The sequence below is a fragment of the Staurois parvus genome, unplaced genomic scaffold (genome assembly GCF_062004578.1).
Source record: "Staurois parvus isolate SC_StPar_1 unplaced genomic scaffold, SC_StPar_1.0 ptg000566l, whole genome shotgun sequence".
NCBI lineage: Eukaryota > Metazoa > Chordata > Amphibia > Anura > Ranidae > Staurois > Staurois parvus.
This window is the reverse complement of record NW_028318362.1, coordinates 1123348-1144813: the sequence shown is the minus strand read 5'-3', so window position 1 is coordinate 1144813 and position 21466 is coordinate 1123348. Positions and strand designations below refer to the sequence as shown.

At 43.0% G+C, this 21466-nt stretch overlaps 1 protein-coding gene across 1 annotated transcript in view; it reads right to left on the bottom strand.

Annotated features, from left to right (window-relative positions):
- The window catches only part of LOC149450658 (melanopsin-B-like), a 61872-nt gene that overhangs the window by 25061 nt on the left and 15345 nt on the right, over positions 1-21466 (bottom strand). Inside the window, exon 5 of the mRNA XM_089691625.1 lies at positions 17535-17709. Within this exon, the coding sequence (XP_089547751.1) occupies positions 17535-17709 (175 nt within the window). The remainder of the gene's footprint in view (positions 1-17534; positions 17710-21466) is intronic.

The window sequence follows — 21466 nt, the reverse complement described above, 5'->3', positions numbered from 1 at the left end:
AAAATGGGGTAGACTTTTAATTTTAATAGTACAGGAAATGAGCATGAGATCTGTATTTAAAGAGCAGCTAGCATGAAAAGGTAATACCTCAAAACCTTCTATGTAAAAAAATATGAAAAATAACATGCAGCGCTAAGATGAAAAAAATATACCTGAATACATGAGAATGCAATAAATAAAGTATATAAGATCTTATAAATGAGAGTAGTTCATTAATTCAATGCTTCATAGATAAATTGGTGATAAACGGTGACAGTCTGTGTCTGATGAAAGACAATAATCCTGACACTGGTGGTAAGTGTGAGAGTGAGTTGCACTAACCAGATAGCGCTATATTATGCGCATGTGAATGATGAAATCATCTGGATATGGACATCTGGACGGGCAGCGACAGGAATCACAGCATGTCAGCCAGGCTTCTGAATGACCGAATTCTGATCGAAGACCACCAGAGGGAGCCAACAACCAGGATGTTATCAAACCTTCTTTAAACCAGGTATCCAAAAGAGTGTAGTATGCTCAGAAAGGACCACCAGAGGAAGACTGCGCCTTGAAATGCATCTGACGATTCCCTTAGAGGGGACAGGCTCAAAAAGAAATGAGCCCAAGCACAAAAGGAGTATCTTAGTGCAACACTGTTTTAATAAGTGCAAAGTATTAACAATGCACTGCCCATACAGTTGTAGCAGCTTGGGTGTCAGCTTGGGTGTCAGTAATTCCACATTATGTTTGTACCATTCAGCCGGAATCCCATCAGGTCCTGGGGATTTACTACTAGGAAAGGAACCGATCGCAGCCACCAGCTCCTCCTCAATAAAGGGTTCATCCAATGAGGCACTGACAAAGACAGGCAGTGCTGGGAACTAAAGAGTGTCTAGTAAATCAGTAAGGGCATCTTCCTCATATGGGGGAATGGGGGAGTATAATGAAGAGTAGTAATCCACAAATTCTTGCATAATCCCTCTCCTGTCCTTCACCAGAGTACCATCAGAGGAGTAAATACAGGAGATAACTGTGTTGGATTGTTTATCAGCAGTAAGTAAAGCCAGTAATTTCCCTAATACTTTCAAGTGTTTATTACCCTCTCTCAGCACATGAGATGTCGCATCCATCTGTGGTTCCATGCAACAGTTAAAATCCCCTGCCACAATTAGTTTGCCTTTTTTAAAATCTAATAGCTTCTTCAGTATGTTCTTTAGATAGACCTCTGTTTTTTTATTAGGGCAATATATATTTGCCAATGTACATTCTACCTCTTGCAGTTTCCCTTTTAAGAATAAAAATCTCCCCTCCGGATCCTCCATTTTGTCTTCCAGACTAAACCTTATATTTTTCGCAAACCCAATTGCCACATCTTCAGCTCGTTTACTTGGGGAGTCTGCATAGTACCATGTTGGGTAATGCTTGGAATATAATTTCACATTTGTTTCTTGTAGTACGTGGGTTTCCTGTATGAACATTACCTCAATAAATCTTTTTTGTATTTCTCTAAGTATCTTGAATCTTTTCTCCCAGCTATTTACCCTTTAACATTGTAAGTCATAAAGTTAACCTCCTCCATTACAATATATATTTTCCATTCTTCCTTTTCCCCATGTACTCCCTATTCATCCTCTCTTTATGCCGAGTATCCCCTTTATCCCTTTGCCCTCCCCCCCCCCAATTCCCATCTCCTCCCCTTCCCATTACCCTCCCCCTCCCTTAGGCTACCTTTTTGCCTACAAATAATTTGTGGTCCTAATACCACTTTTGATTCAACTTTAAGGTGGTGCTCCGACCATGTACGATTCACCAGCCACCTATCTTCCTCCGTGACCTGCCACTCTCTATATCCAATAAGTCTCTAGCGACCCATCTGAGTGGAAGGATTATAGAGTGAGGGCAAGGGGACCAAAAAAAAAAAAAGAAGACGAGGACCCTCCCTCTCCCCTTCCCCCTCCCTCTCCTCTTCTCTACTCTCTATTTCTCCTTCCAACTACCTGCCAATCCTCTTTTTCAATAGCCCCTATCTCTCATACTTCTTCTTCCCACTCAGGTATCACTATTCTCTGTAATTCAAGTCTCTCACAGCAGTCTTTCATATCTTCAGGAAATCTCAATCTTGCTGTACGTCCATTTTTCCATCCGATTAAACACGCTGGGAAGCCCCATCTATATTGCACATTTTGCCTCTTCATTTGTTCTAATAATGGTCTCAAAGCTCTTCTTGTCAGTGTCTCAGCTGCTAAATCGGCAAAAATCGGAATATTTATTTCTCCATATTTAATAGCTGTTCTTCCTTTGATCTTTGCCCATATCTCTTCCTTATCCCCATAATTTTTTAATTGTACAATTACATCTCTCGGTTTCTTTTTATCTCTTTCTTGTTGAAGCTTTCCTATTCTATATACACCGTCCAATTTAAGAGTCTCTGATGCAGATCTGTCCATTATAGTATTCAATATTTTACATATTGTATCCTTTAGGTCTTCCCCGTGTGAAATCTCTGGCACTCCTCGTATCCTTAGATTACTTCTCCTATCCCTATTTTCTTGATCTTCTATCTTATATAGCAGTTTTCTTTGTTCTTTTCTCATTTCTATCGTCCATTTTTCTAATTTCAAAATAATTTGGCCTTGTTTGTTTACTTTTCCCTCCATTTCTTCCACTCTAGATATCATTTGCCCCAGATCTTTCTGTATTATCACCTTCTCTTGTTTTATTGATTTTTCAAGACTTTTAAACATTTCTGCTATTTCTTTTTTATTTGGCATTAGTAATTCCTTTTCTTGTTCTACCACCTCCACTCTCTCTTTCCTTTGTTGACTGCTGCTAGCCAATCCCAGGGATAGTCTAGGACTGTCTTCAATACTGATTTGCAGCTGACTCTTTTCATTCATTCCTTGTTGTCTTTCTGGGGTCAGATTCCCCTGTGAAGGTATATATTTTTTAATTGTACCTGTTTGAGAACCCTTGGGCCCACCTCCTTTGGCCACTTTATTTTTCATGCTGTCAAATATTTAGTTCACTTATCCAGGCTCTTGGGGGGGTTAATTATTTTACTGTCCCGTATTATCACTTTAAATTACCCTCTCTATCTCTTCTGGGGACCTGTACTATAATGCTTTGTCCTCTTTTTCTTCTAGAGCCCCTGGGCGATCTCCCCCCTTACTTTCACCTTACATGTCAGTTAATTTCATGCAGTACATTATGCCTCACCTCACTCACCCTCCTGCCATCTTCTCTCTTTATGTGAGGTGGCTTCAGGCTCTTCCTTCTGTGGACTGCTAACTGCAAACAGCCCCTCTGCTTATACTGCTCTTTTTTCTTTTTACTTCGGGGGAGATTCACCCCGCTTGTTCCAGTCCCTGGTGGTACAGGCCCCGTGTAATCAGGGGGAGAACCGGCATCTCTCTTTGCCTGGGAACGCCGGCTGGATTCTCCTCCTCCCAGTGCTTCCCTTCAAGAGGTCACATGGCCGCCTCCGCGTCCTCCAGTCTCCAGGCAACCCTCTGCTCCGGACGGAAACCACCGCCGTCCTGCTGCAACGGACACCAAATGCTCTGTCCTCCTCTCCAGCTGGCCCGCCTCACAACCTCTGCTCTCGAGCCCCCACTCCTCCGCTGAGACCCCCCCTCTCACAGGTAGGTCTCTGCGGGCTTCTCTGACCGCATCGCAGGGCACTAGTTGAGGTGCAGGTGGCTGCTAGCGGAGAGCACTCACAGCATGCTCTCCCTCTCCGCCATGGTCAGGCTCCTCCCTCTGGTGTAACCCGGGATCAGCATTAATTTTCCTCACTGATGTCAGGACCTTTTCTGCTCCCACTGTGAGCCAGTAATTTCCCATTCTTGTCCCCTTAAGATACAATGAGTTAGGTCTTGATAGTGAACAAGGAGCACTCTCCTAGCCATCTGTAGTTTGACCATTGAGACAGCAGAGGGTGAATTGGCTGGTCTGAGTAGTCTGGTTGTGTTCAACTCTAGCAGCCTTAATGGCTGAAATGTATGCCCCTCTAGCGGCAGCTTTAAAGGCATCCCCCCCCATTGGCCCCCGTTAACCTCCCAAAACTTCTGGAGACTACAGGTAGTTGTGGATTCCACTGAAAGCTCTGCAACCCAGCCAAGATGTAAATGCCAGACGTCTTATGCAAACCCATAGACAATTCAATCTGCAAGAGAGTGTGATCAGATATCCCTCCTGCTAAATAAGTAGAATCTGTAATCAGGGGCAATAGAGTCGAATTGACGAATGCCAAATTAAGGCAGGAGGAGGACACCCATACATAAGAAAGATAGGAGTAACCTCATTCAGATGGGTGCTTCCAACGCCACAACTTTACCAAGGCTACAGAATCTGCCCAATGTTGAAGTTCCAGGTTCTGCGACCTAGTAGGATTGGAGGTAGCTAATGAATAGTCTAGAATGTTATTAAAGTCACCCGCAACAAGCAATTTTAAGGGCATAAAGGTGACCACTTTCTCAAGAGCCGCATAAAGTACCATGCTGTGGAAGGGGGGCGGGACATATATATTCACCACAGCTAGCAGTTGGGAGTCTCTTGCAAGGATGACAATCACAAAACACCTTTGGGGATCCGTGACCACATGCTTAGTACAAATCAACTTCTTATAATAATATAGCTACTCCTCTAGCATATGAGGAAGAGGTGGAGTGTATGGCTCTCTGTATCCAGTTCCTGTTGAGGGAGAGTGTTCTATTGCCAACCAGATGTGTCTCCTGAAGGAGTACAATATGAGGGCTTTGAGCTTTAACCGCCTCTCGCCTGCAATATAAGGAAATTACAGATGGGCGGTGGTTCTCTTGTTCTGGGAGGACGTCATATGATGCCCTCCCACTCTAACTGTGCATGCGAGTCCAAAGGGGTGCGCGGCGCGGCAATCGGTGATGTGCTGTGTCCCTGGGACACGCACTAATGTGGCTTAGAACTATGCCTGAGCCATTCCAAAATATTCCATGGCCACTCTCCTTGGGACATAGATCTGTTTACCCCCCTAAACCATAATCTCCACTCCTATAAAGCCTGTTACTGCTTGACATAAATGATACAAATCTTTAGTATGACTTGATTTACTCCTCAGCATTATCATAGATTTCCTAGTTCCCAAAAATTCCCAGACAGGGTAAAATGTAAAGAGAAAAAAAGGCACTCGGTCTTTTATATTTTGAGCAGAGCTCCTGGATGCTAGAGTACCGCTCAGGGGAATTGCATTGACCAGTAATGCCTATACTATAAAAAGCATCTTTGCTATAACAATGTTTTAGTTTTATCTTTATTATATTTCACATGATTCTTCTCTATTATCTTCCGGCAATATTTTGGATTTTGATTGTTTCTTATTTCAGGTAAAATGTGCTCTATTGCTGTAAACGTCAGGAGGAAAAAAATGCTGACTTATGAGGCATTCACTAGACTGTGTAAAATCATCATTTTATTAAATACATAAATCAGTTAAAATGACATCAAGCATATTTGTAAATTTTAATGCCTGCCTCTAGTAACTCATATATCTTAATAGCCTAATCCCATGAACGTACTGTAACTATTGAACACTCATGGTTTACAACTCTAGTAGTTTTCATTCATGCAAGATCAGCGAAGATAGGCAATTATACTTCACATGTTTCTCAGAAACTTTTCTGCTTCTTCAGGACTAAATGGCTATATGCTACAACGATAAAAAATAACATAATTTGCACTGTACCAAAAAATCTTTTTTATAAGCTACACATTACCATGTCTCAAAAATCTCTATAGTTAATATAAAGGATTTGGCACCAGTCTCTTGAACCAACCTAGCTTCACATTGTTCTCTATTGCTGTGCCTGCTACATATTCATTTTTGTAACATTTAGCAGTGAATACCAGTAGCTCTTGCAAGATTCATGTTACATAACAACAATCACAAACAATATTATTTTCTATTCGATATTTCCTGAGTTGACTTTTTCTCTGTTATAACACAGAACCGCACTCTCTTAAATATGCTTCATTTCTTTTTCAGAAATTATACTTACCAAGGTGGATGCAGCATCATTTTGTTGTTGCATCTGTCTCTGCCGGCTCAAAGATTGAGAACTGAGCATTCAAAGACCACTGATCGCTCAGTTCTCAGTGCTCTCTGCTCTGCCCCCCCCCCAGCTCACTGGAACACTGGGCTGTAGAGGGGGAGGGAGCGGCAGATTGCTGAGAGGCTGAGCCAGGTACCAGTTCAGACATCTAGGTGAATCCTGACTTTAAAGTGGGAATCTATAACCAGCCTGGACTGGCTGAGTGACGTCAGCCAACAGCGGACTTTAACCAGCTGTTGGCTGAAAACAGGTCACAGGAGTGCAGAACGAACTGCACTCTTGTGATCCACAGGAGAAGTACAGCTAAATGATCTTTGGCTGTACTTCGCCTTTAAAAGAAATGACTCTTGCAGAGTGCTCTATCACAGCGGTTCTCAACCTGTGGGTCGCGACCCCTTTGGGGGTCAAATGACCCTTTCACAGGGGTCGCCTAAGATCATCGGAAAACACATATTTCCGATTGGTCTTAGGAACCGAGACACGACTCCTCTATCAGTCTCCAGGCGGGTCCGCCCACATGCAGATACACCCACATACGAGTAAAAGAACAGTCAGCAGTGATGATACATGACCCCTCTGCCCCAGCCTATCATCTCCCACAACATCTGCCACGCCCATTGTCTGCACTGCTCACCCAATCATCGCTGAGAGGCGACATCATTCCCAGCTCTAAATGCGGGGCAGGGCTTATTGGGATTGAACTTGAACAACCAGACGAGGTGATGTGTCAACGGGAAGCGCCAGTGAAAAAGTTTTGACGTCCTCAGATTGGGCGTGGCCTCTGTCAGGGAGCCGGCTAGCTGGGGACTGGGTGAAGGAGGGGGAGAGCGGATCCATGATGGTGGCGGGGTGGAGGTGAGAGCGGGCCGAGTGTGAAGAGAGCTGGCTGCTCTGTGTGGTGGGGATGGGGGAGGTGTGACGCCTTGTATGGTGGGAATGAGAAGAGCTGCTGTAGTTATGAAGTAGCAACGAAAATAATTTTATGGTTGGGGGTCCCCACAACATGAGGAACTGTATTAAAGGGTCGTGGCATTAGAAAGGTTGAGAACCACTGCTCTAGCAGAATGTAGAGTTTGTCACAGTGTAAATGTCACGTACAGTATTATCTTCTATATGATGCCGGAGTATGGAAGTCATTTCTGACATAGAAGAAATGGATAATCTGTGTATGATGTAGCTGTTATAATACTAAAAATTAACTATTTCCATAAAGTGTCAAAATATTGCACAGTGATGTACACTAAAGTAAACACAAGAGTTGCAATGTTAATTACAGACCCTAACTAAATAAAAATAAAAGTGTTCCCACTAGATATGGTAAATGAGCTGACATGCACTGGAGATGATGGGGATTTGTATACTCTGTTAAAAACCTCAAGGGTACAGAAAAAGATAGATATACATATTGAAGAAGTGCATTTGAAGCATTGCTTATCTCTTTTCCTGCCAGAGCAATTAAAAAAAAAAAGTTTTGCACACATGCTAAAATGCACAGTTTAGGCCTTAATGTAGAACTCCATGTATGATCTTAATTATGTACTTACATTGCTCCAGTTTAGACCAATGTAAATATGCACATTTCATACCTGAGGGACTGTTGGAGAAGTTGACAATCACAGTAATGTTGGCTCTGTTACATGGCTCACATCCATCTTATAGGTTCTGTGCTGAGAGGCTTCCCCTCTGTACACTAACCACAGAGAGTCACTAGCTCATCACTGCCGCCATTCACAGAATGCCTTGTATTGAATGCAAATAGAAAAAACACAGCGCCCAGGACGAACTCACTAACACCCTCTTTAAGTGAAATGCTGCTGTGCACAGGTATAAAAACCAAAATTAATTTTTTTCAATATGAACCAGCGCAAAACACAAACTACCTCACAACAATAAGTGAGCAATAATGAATAATAACCATTACATTTTGGTATAAGTGTCACACAAAAAATTTATTAATTATTGAAATAAATTTAAAGTCCAGTGATACACAAAATATTAAAAAATCAAGTGACCCAAAAAGAAAAAAAGAAAAAAATCAGTGACACATAAAAAAGAAGAAAAGTCCAGTGCCCCAAAGAAACTTTTGATTGAAAATCTTCAATGCTTATAGTGATCTTTCCACCATCCACCAGTGCAAAAACAAACATGAACCGCACTCACCAGATAATAGTGAGTATAACGCCTTTCAGGATTATTTAGGGCTCCTGGACCCCTTTAGGACCTCCACTATTTTCCACCTCAAAGATATGGATATTCCTCCAATTGTTCCCCTCGCCAACTCCACCAAGTTCCAGGAAGGAAAAAAGACTAAGAGTGTGATACTGTTATACCTCTTACTTAAAATTGACTTTAAGCCAGACCACTCACATTTTGAAAGATAATAGCCAGCATTTATTGTAGATAAAAAACGAAATTCCACAGATCTTATAGCAGGACCTCACAGCCTTGTTCACAACAGGATGACAGACTCCAAAGAAAAACTTCCTCCACTAAGCAAAATGGCTGCTTGGAACGCACCGCTCGGTGTGCGTTCCACTCACCGGAAATGACGTAGGACGTTGGGACGACCAGCCGGAAGTACGTCAACGCGTTTTGCCCCACCCACAGGGCGTTCTCAAGGGTCTTCTTTTTTATGTGTCACTGATTTTTTTCTTTTTTTCTTTTTGGGTCACTTGATTTTTTAATATTTTGTGTATCACTGGACTTTAAATTTATTTCAATAATTAATAATTTTTTTCTGTGACACTTATACCAAAATGTAACAGAATGCCTTGTATTTATTTTTTTTAATGAATACAAGGTGTTCTCTAACTGGATGAGGTGGAGAGGAGGGGCATTGTGAGATCACAACACTGCAGTGCCAGGGGGAGACTGGGCAGAGGTGTGTGTCCAGGCTGGTGCCTCCCTGTGTGCTGGCATACATTCAAGGGGACTCCCAGAGTGCAACAGCTGCAGCTTGCCGGCAGTTAAATCACTCTCCTGATGCTATAGGCTGAGAGGGATAATGCGGTGCTGCCATTGGATGTAAGTTTTAGGTGAGCAGGTGTTGTGTCCTGCTCTGCAATCCTTGAATCACAAGGCCTGAGGGGAGTGCACAGTGAGGCAGATGGAAGACTATTCCATGCAAATCAGCTGCACAAACGAAAGCTCAATAACACTCTGAACATGCTTGTGTTCATCCCTGAAATTCTTTCAAATCTTGTACATGTTGATCTGTAAACAAGAGGTGCCATGTTACAAGACATCCCAGAGAAGTGTTTATTTTGTTATGTGCCAGAGACATCACAAGGGCTTCTTTTGCCAAGCAGGTATTTACTGAGATGGAAATCACAGTGTTGGAGAGGTCTCTTTGGCAGGTAAATCCACTTCTGCCATAATTTGCAAATATTCTGTGGATAGTTTCCATGGAAAAAGAAGTACTTTTAAATGCAATGTACAAGTATAGTGTGTCTTTTCTATGACAAAAGCCCCCGAGTGACAGTAGTAGCACTAATTTAGGTACATACACTCACCGGCCACTTTATTAGGTACGCCTGTTCAATTGTTTGGTAACACCAACTGCTAATCAGCCAATCACATGGCAGCAACTCCATGCACTTATGCATGTAGACGTGGTGAAGATGACTTGCTGAAGTTCAAACCAAGCATCAGAATGAGGAAGAAAGGGGATTTGGGTGACTTTGAATGTGGCATGGTTGTTGGTGCCAGATGGGCTGTGAGTGTACATTACCTGTCACAGTGCATGTACACTTACAGACTGCAGTGCCAGCCAGACTCAGTGTCCCTCATCACTACCCCAGTGTAATGTAAATAAACAGTGCAGGCTGCCCCTGTCACCTGTCCCAGTGTCATCAAAGCTCACAAAAAAATGCCATACCAAAGTCCCGTTCACCGTCATACCCTATACAAACGCCAACATTTGCCATATCAATGCCCTGATCACCTCCATAAGCCTCACCAGTACCCATATCACCTCCATATGCCTTACCAGCACCCTGATCACTACCATACACCATACCTGCATACTGATCACCACCATAACAGCTTCATGATCACCACCATACCAGCATCCTGATCACCTCCATATGCCATACCAGCATCCTGATCACCGTCATAGCCCATAACAGCATTCTGATAATCCCATATGCCATACTAGCGTCCTGATTACCACCATACAGCATACCAATGTCCTGATCACCACCATACCCATGTCCTGATCACCACCATTCCCCATACCAGTGTCCTGATCACAGCCATAAACCAAACCAGAGTCCTGATCGCCCCATATGCCATACTACCATCCTGTTTACCCTCCATTTGCCATACCAATGCCCTGATCACCCCTGATCACCTCCATATGCCCCACCAGCACCCTGATCACTGCCTTATACCATACTAGCATCCTGATCGCCACCATAACAGCTTCATGATCACCACCATACCAGCATCCTGATCACCTTACACCCGCAAGTGGAAATAAGGTGGGGACGCTGAGCAGTGCCGGCACTAGTGGTGTGTGGCAGGGGGGATAATAACAAGCAGCGATCTCCTGTACGGCTTTCAATAAAGCAGCTTTAAGCCGAGGGAGAGGAGGAGAATCAGCTTCCAGCTGCTTCATTGAAAGCCATTACAAGAGATCGCTGCTTGTCATCATCTCCACCGCTACACAGAATGGTTCAGTTTTCTTTCTGCCCCCCCTCTCCCTTCCTCCGCCTCTGTGTTCCTGCCTCTGTTCTTCTCACTGCCCAGCCCCTCCCTCCATCCACCATACCAATAAGAGAAGAGAGGAGAGAGGCTGGATCTGCTCTGCCTCACCTTCTGCCTGCCCACACTCCAGTCCGTGCAGCTTCAGATGATGTGTGGGTGGGAAATTGAACACAGAGCAGCTGACAGCTCTGATGCTTCTGAAGGAGTCATGGTGAGTCTGACCTAACCTTCCTTCTTTTCTTCCACCCCTTCCTTCCTTATCACAGTCATACCTCATACCAGTGTCCTGATCACCACTACTGTATATACCACACCAGCACCCTGATCACCACCATACACCATACCAGCATCCTGATCACCACTGTAATAGCTTCATGATCACAGCCATATGCCATACCAGCATCCTGATCACCTCAATAGACCATACCAGCATCCTGATCATCGTCATAACTCATAACAGCATTCTGATAACCCCATATACCATAACAGCATCCTGATCACCACCATACAGCATACCAGCGTCCTGATCACAACCATACCCATGCCCTGATCACCGCCATGCCTGTGTCCTGATCACAGCCATACACCATACCAGTGTCCTGATCGCCCAATATGCCATACCACAGTCCTGATCACCAGCGTCATGATACCCTGCATTCGCCATACCAGTGACCTGATCACCTCCATATGCCCTACCAGCACCTTGATCACCGCCATACACCATACCAGAGTCCTGACCACCACCATAACAGCTTGACGATCACTGCCATACCAGCATCCTGATCACCTCCATACACCCTATCAGCATCCTGATCACCGTCATAACCCATAATAGCATTCTGATAACCTCATATGCCATACCAGTGTCCTGATCACTGCCATACAGCATACCAGCTTCCTGATCACCACCATACCCCATACCAATGTCCCGATCACCACCATACCCCATACCAGCGCCATGACGCCATGATACCCTTCATTTGCCATACCACCACCCTTATGACTGCCTTATGCCATACCAGTGCCCTGATCACCTCCATATGGCACACCAGCACCCTGATCACTGCCATACACCACACCAGCACCCTGATCACCACCTGTTAGGAATGGACTTGCCAGTGGTGGTGGGACTCACCTGCCTTGTGGGCTGCAGTACCAGGGCTTGCCAGCGGGTGCTCTCAGCAACCAGAGGCTCACTCCTGCAATGAGCTATCACCTGAGGCTGATTACAGCAGGTGTATTTAAGGAATGGCCAGGCCTGTGATCAGGGCCTTTGTGTATGTTTCCCATGAGCCCCTGTAACTGCATCCTGGCTGCTTCCTGCCTGATCCTGATTCTGCTTTAATCCTGACTCTGCATGAACTCTGCCTGTCCTGACCTCGGCTATTCCTGACTACGCTTCCGCCTGCTCCTTGTACCTTGCCTGCCCGTTTGCTACTGACCTGGCCTGCCCGACTACGTTTAGTATTGTTCCTATTGTTATCTGTTGGAGGTTTGGTTGCACTGTGTTTATGTTTAGTCTTGCACTGCGTTTATGTATTGTTTAGTCTTTAATAAATTGTATTGTTTATACTATACCTGGAACCTGTCTTTCCCTGTGTCAGTCCACACATTTCTGGTCATACCCGGATCCCTAACACCACCATACACCAAACCAGCATACTGATCGCCTCCATACGCCATTGCAGCATTCTAATCAACGCCATAACCCATGACAGAATTCTGATAACCCAATATGCCATACCAGCCTCCTGATCACCACCATCCAGCATACCAGCATCTTGATCACTGCCATAGCCCATACCAGTGTCCTGATCACCCCGTATGCCATACCAGCATCCTGATCACCGCCATACCTCATTCCAATGTCCTGATTACTGCCATACCCCATACAAGCGTTTTGGGGTCTCAACTGATCAATTTTGAGATACATATATACCATAGTTTGTAGACTCTAGAACTTTCACACAGACTAAATAATATACACTGTTTTGGGTTATTTTTACCAAAAAATGTAGCAGAATACATTTTGGCCTAAATTTATGAAAAAAAGATTTATTTGCAAAATGTTATTAAAAATACTAAGAAAAAAAGGTTTTTATTTAAACATTCTGTATTTTTTTCATTTATATGGCAAAAATCCCAGTGGTGATTACATACCACCAAAAGAAATTTTGATCTGTCTTAAAAAGTAATTGAGTAATTGTTATTCAAAGTGTGAAAGCACGGAAAGCTGAAAATTGGCTTGGACTAAAAGGTGAAGGGGGTGAAAGTGTTCGGACTTGAAGTGGTAAAAATAATGTCTTGCCCAGGGGTGGATTGACAACTCATGGGGAGATAAGAAATAATGGGGCCACCTGTGTCTCCGCCTACACTAAAGACAAAGCCACACCCACACAACACCCCACCTACATATTGTAGCTCAGCTGCATATAAAGGGCATTATAAATAATTTAAAACATAATAAAACAATGTTATGGGGTCCCCCCTCCATCCATACCAAGCCCTTCAGGTCTGGTATGGGTTGTGAGGGGAACCCCCACTCCAAAATTGATAAAAAATGGTGTGGGGTCCCCCCAAGATCCATACCAGACCCTTATTTGAGCATGCAGCCTGGCAGGTCAGGAAAGGGGGGGGGGGATGAGCGAGCGCCCCCCCTCCTGAACCATACCAGGCCACATGTCCCCAACATTGAGGAGGCTCCCTATAGCTGGCCAGCTAAGACCAGTCCTAGGTTGCTAATATGGTTCATATATGTGTATACCAAACCTGCCAATAACCTCAGTACAGTGTATATGTGCATATGTTAAAGCCAAAAGCAGAATCATTGCTGTAATTTACGTCTTTGATTGTTATATGACATTTATATTCATTGTTTTAGCAGAAGCAGAAAAGGAAAATATGCCTTTCAAGATTTAGTTAAAGGTGAGCCAATCACAGACAGCCTCACACTGTACAGAGCCTTAACCAATCCAGTCATCCAAGCCAGTTTCACATTTGTGCCTGTGTAAAACTCCCTGCTAGGATTTTCTAGAGACACATGCTCACCAGACTGAGGAGGAAACAGACAGTTCCAATCAGAAAAGCTTTATGGAAGCAGAGAAGGCCAAATAGGTATTTAATGCACTTGTGTGTTCCTCTGTTGTTTAGTAATGCAGGTAGATCTGTATGTAAAAACTGTTGTGTGTGTGTTTACTTGTAGTTCCACCGAATTTACAAACTTATCGAATCAAGTCACTGTAGAGTAATCATAATCTATACAATCCACCGAATTTAACGAATTAATCTAACAACATAAGCTAACGAATCTATCAAGATAAACTATTGAATCAACCCAATGTAATACGAATTAAACCATTGTAATATGAAAGAAATAAGCCATTGTAAGCAGTGTTATATGAAGAAGATTGAAGTTATTAAAGAAGTTAACTAAAGTATTCGGTGTGCTCTTTAAACCTACTGCATCCATAGAGCGGCATTGGAGGAATTACAGAGTAAAGTCAGTCTAATCAAACAAAGAAACAGCAATTGCATAATTTTTCTAATGCCACAGCGCACAAGGCACCAAAGGGTGCTGCGCCTGCCACACTCCCCTCCCCCAAAGCACCTTGTCGCCATGTTGATGGGGACAAGGGCCTCTTCCTCACAACACTGGCTGGTGGTTGTGGGCGTCTGTGGGCAGGGGGATTATAGGAATCTGGAAGCCCCCTTTAGCAGGGGGGCCCCCAGATCCCGCCCCCCCATGTGAATGAGTATGGGGTACATGGTACCGCTACCCATTCACAAAAAAAAAAAGTGTAGTGTGAAAGAAAAGACAGGAGACAGTCCTTTATTAAAAGAAAAAAAAAAGAATGCCCCCCAAAGTAGATCCAACATCAATCCCGATACCAGCCGTCGCCGCTACCCGAAAAGAAAAAAAAAAAAGCTCCTCTCCCAACACTGACTCCTGGCCGTCTGCCTGCTCCGCTGGCTTGATAGTTCTTAAATATGTAAGGGGCGGGGCCACCCAGTGACATCATGAATGTGGCCCCACCTCCTTGTGACATCATTGACCCAGCATGCCCCCGCTGATGATGCCACAAGGGGCGGGCTCACACATGTGCTGTCAAGCCAGCGGAGCAGGCAGACGGCTGGGAGCCAGTGTCAGGAGCGGAGCCTTTTTTTTTTTTTTTACTTTTTTTGGGTAGCGGTGGCGACTGGCATCGTGAGTGACATTGGATCTACTGCAAGGGACAGTCTTTTAGTTTTCTTCTTTTAATAAAGGACTTGTCAAAGACTGTCTCCTGTCTTTTTTCACACTTTTTTTGTGAATGAGTAGCGGTACAATGTACCCCATATTCATTCACATGGCAGGGCAGGATCTGGGGCCTCCTTGCTAAAGGGGGCTTCCATATTCTGATAAGCCCTCCGCCAGCAGACACCTACAACCACTGGATAGGGTTGTGGAGAAGAGGCCCTGGTCCCCATCAAAATGGGGACAAGGTACTTTGGGGGGGAACCCCCCTGCCCCAAAGCACCCCACCATGTTGAGGGCATGTGGCCTGATATGGTTCAGGAGGGGGGCGCTCACTCGTCCCCCCCTTTCCTGACCTGCCGGGCTGCATGCTCGGATAAGGGTCTGGTATGGATTTTGGGGGGGACCCCCACGCCATTTTTTAATAACATTTTGTCCCAGTGGCTCCCCTCAAAATCCATACCAGACCTGAAGGGCTTGGTATGGATGGAGTGGGGACCCCACGTTGTTTCTTAAATTATTTTTTTAATTGCTGGCAATTCTTTCTTTCACTTTCAGCTGTCAGTGGGGAACTCCTCTGACAGCTGAAACATTAACGCATGGTTTTCACTACTAAAATACTGCATGGCTTGATAAAATAACTCATGCATTATTTTAGTAGGTTTTTTGGTAAATTCAAACTTTTTTTTTTTAAATGCTATGCGGTATCCTACCGCTTACTCAGATGCGGTAAGATACCGCTTAGTGAATTGTGCCCAGTGAGCCTCTCACCGGTCCCCCTACTGACCACGGACCCTTGGGCAATGCTTGTATACCCGAATGGTCAGTCGGCCCCTGGTCTAGCCCCTATTTTAAGTACATTTTCCACCTACAATGGCTTGCTGAATGGAATTTTTTGTTATATGTTGGCAAGTATGTTAACTCCTCTCTTCATTTATCACCCCCCCAAGAAAAAAAAAACAAAAAACTTATTGGCTAAACCATTTCAAAAGGTGGGCAGTCTACTAGTATACAGAACAGGATTTGCATACAATGGGTAGTGTTAGAGAAAAACCTTGTATGTATGAAGATATGAGTAAGAAAGACATTATTGTCCATGTGACACCCTTACAAGAAAAGGTGTCACCAGAACAGGAAGATATCAACAGCAATAAAACATCAAAAGTACCAACTCTTCCCCATTTTATTAAAAATTTGTTTTAGTTTGTGTCTGGAGATATTCATATTGCTTCCTGTTCTCACAAGAAGTAAAGGGAAATCTCCCCAATAGAGACAAAGGCAAAAAATAAGAGACTTAAAGCGGAGCTCCACTCAAAAGGGGAAGGTCCGCTTAATGCTTTGTCCCCCGCTCCCCATTAAGGATTGGCATCTTTGGGGAGCGGGTACCCAAATTTGACAGGTACCCACTCCCACTTCTGCTGCAATTGCCTAAGCGATCAGAAGCGGACGTTGTCCTCCCTCCTCATAGTCTTCTGGGACACATGACAGGTCCTAGAAGACTACGGGACCATTTACAAAGTGCAAGGAAAAATGTCACCAGCACACGAAGGATCACCAATATGGGTCCAAAGGTTTTAATGAACGATCACCTAGTTACAGCAAGACAACGTTTCAGAGTCTCGCAGGACCCCTTCATCAGGCATGTGTCACATGTGTTTTCCTTGCTGATTTTGTTCGGTTCCAGCCGACGGTCGCTACAGCACCCACTTATACACACAGCCATTTTTAACGCAGGAACGTGTGCATTTGGACTATACACTTGCATTTACAAAGTGCAGCGCAGTTGGCAGCAGGCTGTGAAGCTGAAAGCTGTTACAGTCGAGTGCCCACACTAAAGATGGCGGCACCAGGGAGAGAAGATGGGCGGTGAAACCAGCAGTGGTGAGGTTGTATTTTAAAAGTCAGCAGCCACAGTTATTGTAGCTGCTGACTTTTTTTTTTCACCTGGAACTCCACTTTAAGTCCTTGCCTACTTTTTCCAAAGCAATTAAAATTTTTGGCTGGAGTTTGTTTTATTATATACAGTACATCTAAACTTTGTTGTGTTTTTGATAGAATAGGGAATAGCTAAAATAAGTACTGTACAACAAAAAAATCATACACACTTTACCCCAGTAAGTCATCTTTAGGGCTCCTTTACACCGAAATCTCCTTGATTAGTGTGAATTTCTGAATCCGCATTTACATGCATTTGCAGTGCGTTTTTTTTTACATTATATAATAATTTTTTTCTTTACTGAGTTGCATTTACTGTACATGTGTTTGCAGGGCATTCAAGTACTGTACAATGCAGTGTGAAAAATGCAGTACTTTATTAAATGCAGATGAAAGCGCGGCAAAGGTATAAACTCATTGCAATACATTCATTTTTCTTGCACGCAAGTTCATACTGCGTTTAAAAACGTGCAGAATGCATATGGTGTAAAGGAGCCATTAATTAGACCCTGTGTTCTCTGTTCTGTTCATTTATATCAAACAGTCCACTAGATTTCTTTTTTTTTTTTTTTACAAAAATGTCAACTCACTGTTTCTGCTGTGGAAACTGTGGAAATGCAGCTATTTTTTTTCCTTGATACTGTTGACTGTCGACTGTAGACCGAAGCTCTGAATGAAGACTCAAAATTGGATGCTGTCAAACTGTCTTTCTTTGGTAGTTTGATGAGGAAGCGAAGACAAGGTACACTCTTGTGGATAGTTTCCCTAGAAAAAGAAGTGCTTTTAAACTCAATGTACAAGTATAGTGTGTCTTTTCTTACTGTATATCTGTAGTCCCATGTGAATGACTTCCTAAATGCATTTAAAGCTGACATCTAGGCAGGTAAAAAAACATTTATGCTTCAGTTATGTGCTAATTAAAAAAAATAATTAAATGCAACTAATGTACATTCCTGATGTTGTTTTAATATCAGAATGTGGAGAGGTGCAACTTGGTGCAGATAGTAAATACACAGAATCCAGTTGCAGTAAAGCATGAAACATGTATTGAACAGAATGCCAATGTTACAAACATCCTGGCAGGAGAGCGTCACTAGGGAAATAATTCACAGTTGCAGTAGATGTGGATGAGGAGAGGTGCCGACAGCATCTGTTTCAGAGGGAGAATTGCAGCCTGGCCGGTCCAGTTCCAGGAGGGGAGACTTCTTCCAGATTAGCAAGTCCCTATCCTTTTCCTCCTCATCAAGAACCTTTACCTACTGCTAGATACTCTCCCCAGCAAGTGGGGTCTCTCCCTGAACACTAGGCACTCTTAAAATGTGCATCAAAACCTGGGGCAGGGACATAAATAGACCTTGCTGACCCAAGAAGGCCACCAGGGGCCATATGGCCGCAGTGTAACCAACCAGAACGTTGTTCCATTGACCCATGAAACCATAGCTAAACAGTGTTTCCCTTGGATTTCCTCTCCAAGCTGTGGTTCTACTTGGGTTAAGCGCCACCTACAGTGGAGAAAACAGACTGCACCTGCCTACAAGCATTTTGTATTTTTTTTTTATTTTTTTTTATATTAGCAATCAAGCGGTAAGTGGGTGAGTACTTTTAACCAACTGAACAATTAAACTCTGATGCAGACACTTGTGCTGTCAAGAAACATGCCATATTTCTGTTGCTGCTTAATTATTCTAAAATCACAGGCTGCTGAGGGGGGACAGTTGGCAAGTAAAATGTATACACATAATGCTCCTTTTAGGAACACATGTGTACAAGTACTAAAAGTAAGTCAGGATAAATATCCCCATTAAGCATAAAATATTAGGTATACTGTATCGGTAAGCTTAGTCTGCACAAAAAACTGTTTAATTACCAATGATGATGTGTAGTGATCTGCCTATAGAAAAAACACATCTGCTATGGTTTACATTGCCTTATTGCAGTATCCTAAATGACTAGAGTTTAACATTTTAAATCTTCAGAGGTACCCATGCTAGAGGTTGCAAATAATTTCCGAGTGAAGGGAGACATGCAGTCAAAGTGGTGTGTGCATAGGTATAGTACCTACTGATAAAAAAATTTACCACTTTTTTTGCTTTTACCTGCACTTCTGCCTTGCAGCACAAGGACCCTTGGGTAGAATCCTGACCAAGACACTATCTACACCCTGTTCCAATTTATTATGCAAATGATATTTTTCTCATTTACCTAAATAATTGATGTAAATAACAATCAGCATAATTCTCATGTTATCAACTATTAAGAGTACAATTCACATTTTATTGGACAAACCTCCTAATGATAACAGTATTTTTGTTAAACATAAAAAACTTACAGTGCACTGTTCCAAATGATTACGCACAGTAAGTTTCAAAACACTTCATAGGTTGTAAAGAACTGAAAATTGTCGTGTTTGCAGCATACACAAATTTGTTGTGTTTGCAGCATATTTACTGAAATCAAAAGCTATTTCAATCAAACTTTTAACAACATTTTAACTTTTTAAACATTTTAACAGGTCACGTTACATTGTAACATAGGACCCCTTATTTGATAGCAGCTTCACAAGTCTTGCATCCATTGAACTTGTGAGTTTTTGGAGAGTTTCTGCTTGAATTTGTTTGCAAGATGTCAGAATAGCCTCCCAGAGCTGCTGTTTGGATGTAAACTGCCTCCCACCCTCATAGATGTTTTGCTTGAGGATGCGCCAAAGGTTCTCAATAGGATTGAGGTCAGGGGAGGATGGAGGCCACACCATGACTTTCTCTCCTTTTATCCCCATAGCAGCCATTGATGCAGAGGTATTTCTTTGCTGCATGAGATGGTGCATTGTCATGCATGAAGATGATTTTATTACGGAAAGCATAGTTCTTCCTTCTGTACCAGGGAAGGAAGTGGTCAGTCAAACTCCACAGACTTTGCAGAGGTCATCTTTACACCTATGGGGACCCTAAAGGGGCCGACCAGGTCTGTTCCCATGATTCCGGACCAAAACATGACCCCACCACCGCCTTGCTGACGTCGCAGCCTTGTTGGAACAGGGTGGCCGTCTACCAACCATCCACTACTCCATTCATCTGGACCATCCAGGGTTGTATGGCACTCATCAGTGAACAGTAGTTAGTAGTTTAGTAGTTTTTCCTTAAATTGGGCTCACCTGCCAATCTAATTATCACAGGTGTCCCAGATTGTTTTCAGTGATCAAAAGAGTCAGACACAGAGCAATCCATGAGTTAAACTGAAAAACAAAATATTTCATCTTTGTGACACTTAAATAGAATTTGCATAATAATTTGGAACAGGGTGTAGAGTTTAACCTAGTCAAAAAAACTAATCTGTGCTAGGTCAAAAATTAAATATGTGTAACAGCAACCACTATATAATTGTGATGCAATTATATAAATATAAAATAATTAAAGCAACGCTAATTCATTAAATATCATACAACCATATATATAAATTTTACAAAGTCCATACACAATCCATGTGGAGTGTGTTAAATACATGAAGGTGCACTTATAAATGGACAAATCACATATTCTTTCTGCACTTATTCTATTTTGTGAGGTATTATAATCACTTGAAACACTGGACTCTATTAAACACATTGATTGTGTATGGACTTTGTAAAATTTATATATACGGTTGTATGATTTGTAATTAATTAGCGCTGCTTTTATTATTTATAAAAGGACTTTGCATGTTCTCCCTGTGCTTGTTTGGGTTACATAGTTAGTCTGGCTGAAAAAAAACCAAAAGTCCATCCAGTTCAACCATAGAAAAAAAAAAGTTATAATCCTATACCCACAGTTACCCATTTGGGAACGGCAGAATGTCTCTGTTTTACAACGCCGGCATACAGCAGAGCCGCTGATTATTTAACCCTCTTAGAGTCAGCCATTCTCCAAGAAATACAGCCCTAAAGATGGGGGAGGCCATTCCCCCAAAAACACGTTGGCTCTACATGTTTACTTTTATCTTCAATAAACTATGAAATTCATCAAGTGGACATTGGACAAACCTCTCCAATCACCCAAGTGTTCCCTGTGGTAAGGCCTCCATTTTCGTTATCAGAAAGGTAGCAGCCCCAGTCTATTACCCAACACCTAAAAATGGGGTATAACCCATTGAAAAAAATTCTATACCCTCCATACAGTAACTTGGCGCTAGGCAGCCTCCAGCAGCACCAGTCCAATGCTTTGTTCCGCCCAAACTTGTAACATCATGTGACCATCCAGGAAACTTCATATCCCATCATGCACTCCTTTACTGCATCACAGAACAGGGAGTGTTTTACCTCTCTGAACCACACACCTTGTACACTACTGGACCACCTCTCTTTTTATTTCCACCCACTTTCTTACTTCTTCTTTAGTATACGTATATGGAGGGGAGTGGGCAGAGAGGCTCTAAACACTCCAATTTCACTTTTAGGTTGCATTCACACCTAGTGTAGCAGGAGTGCACTTTTTTAGCACATTTTTCCTAGTAACACGCGTAGGGAAGCCTACTGATTTCTGAATGCTAA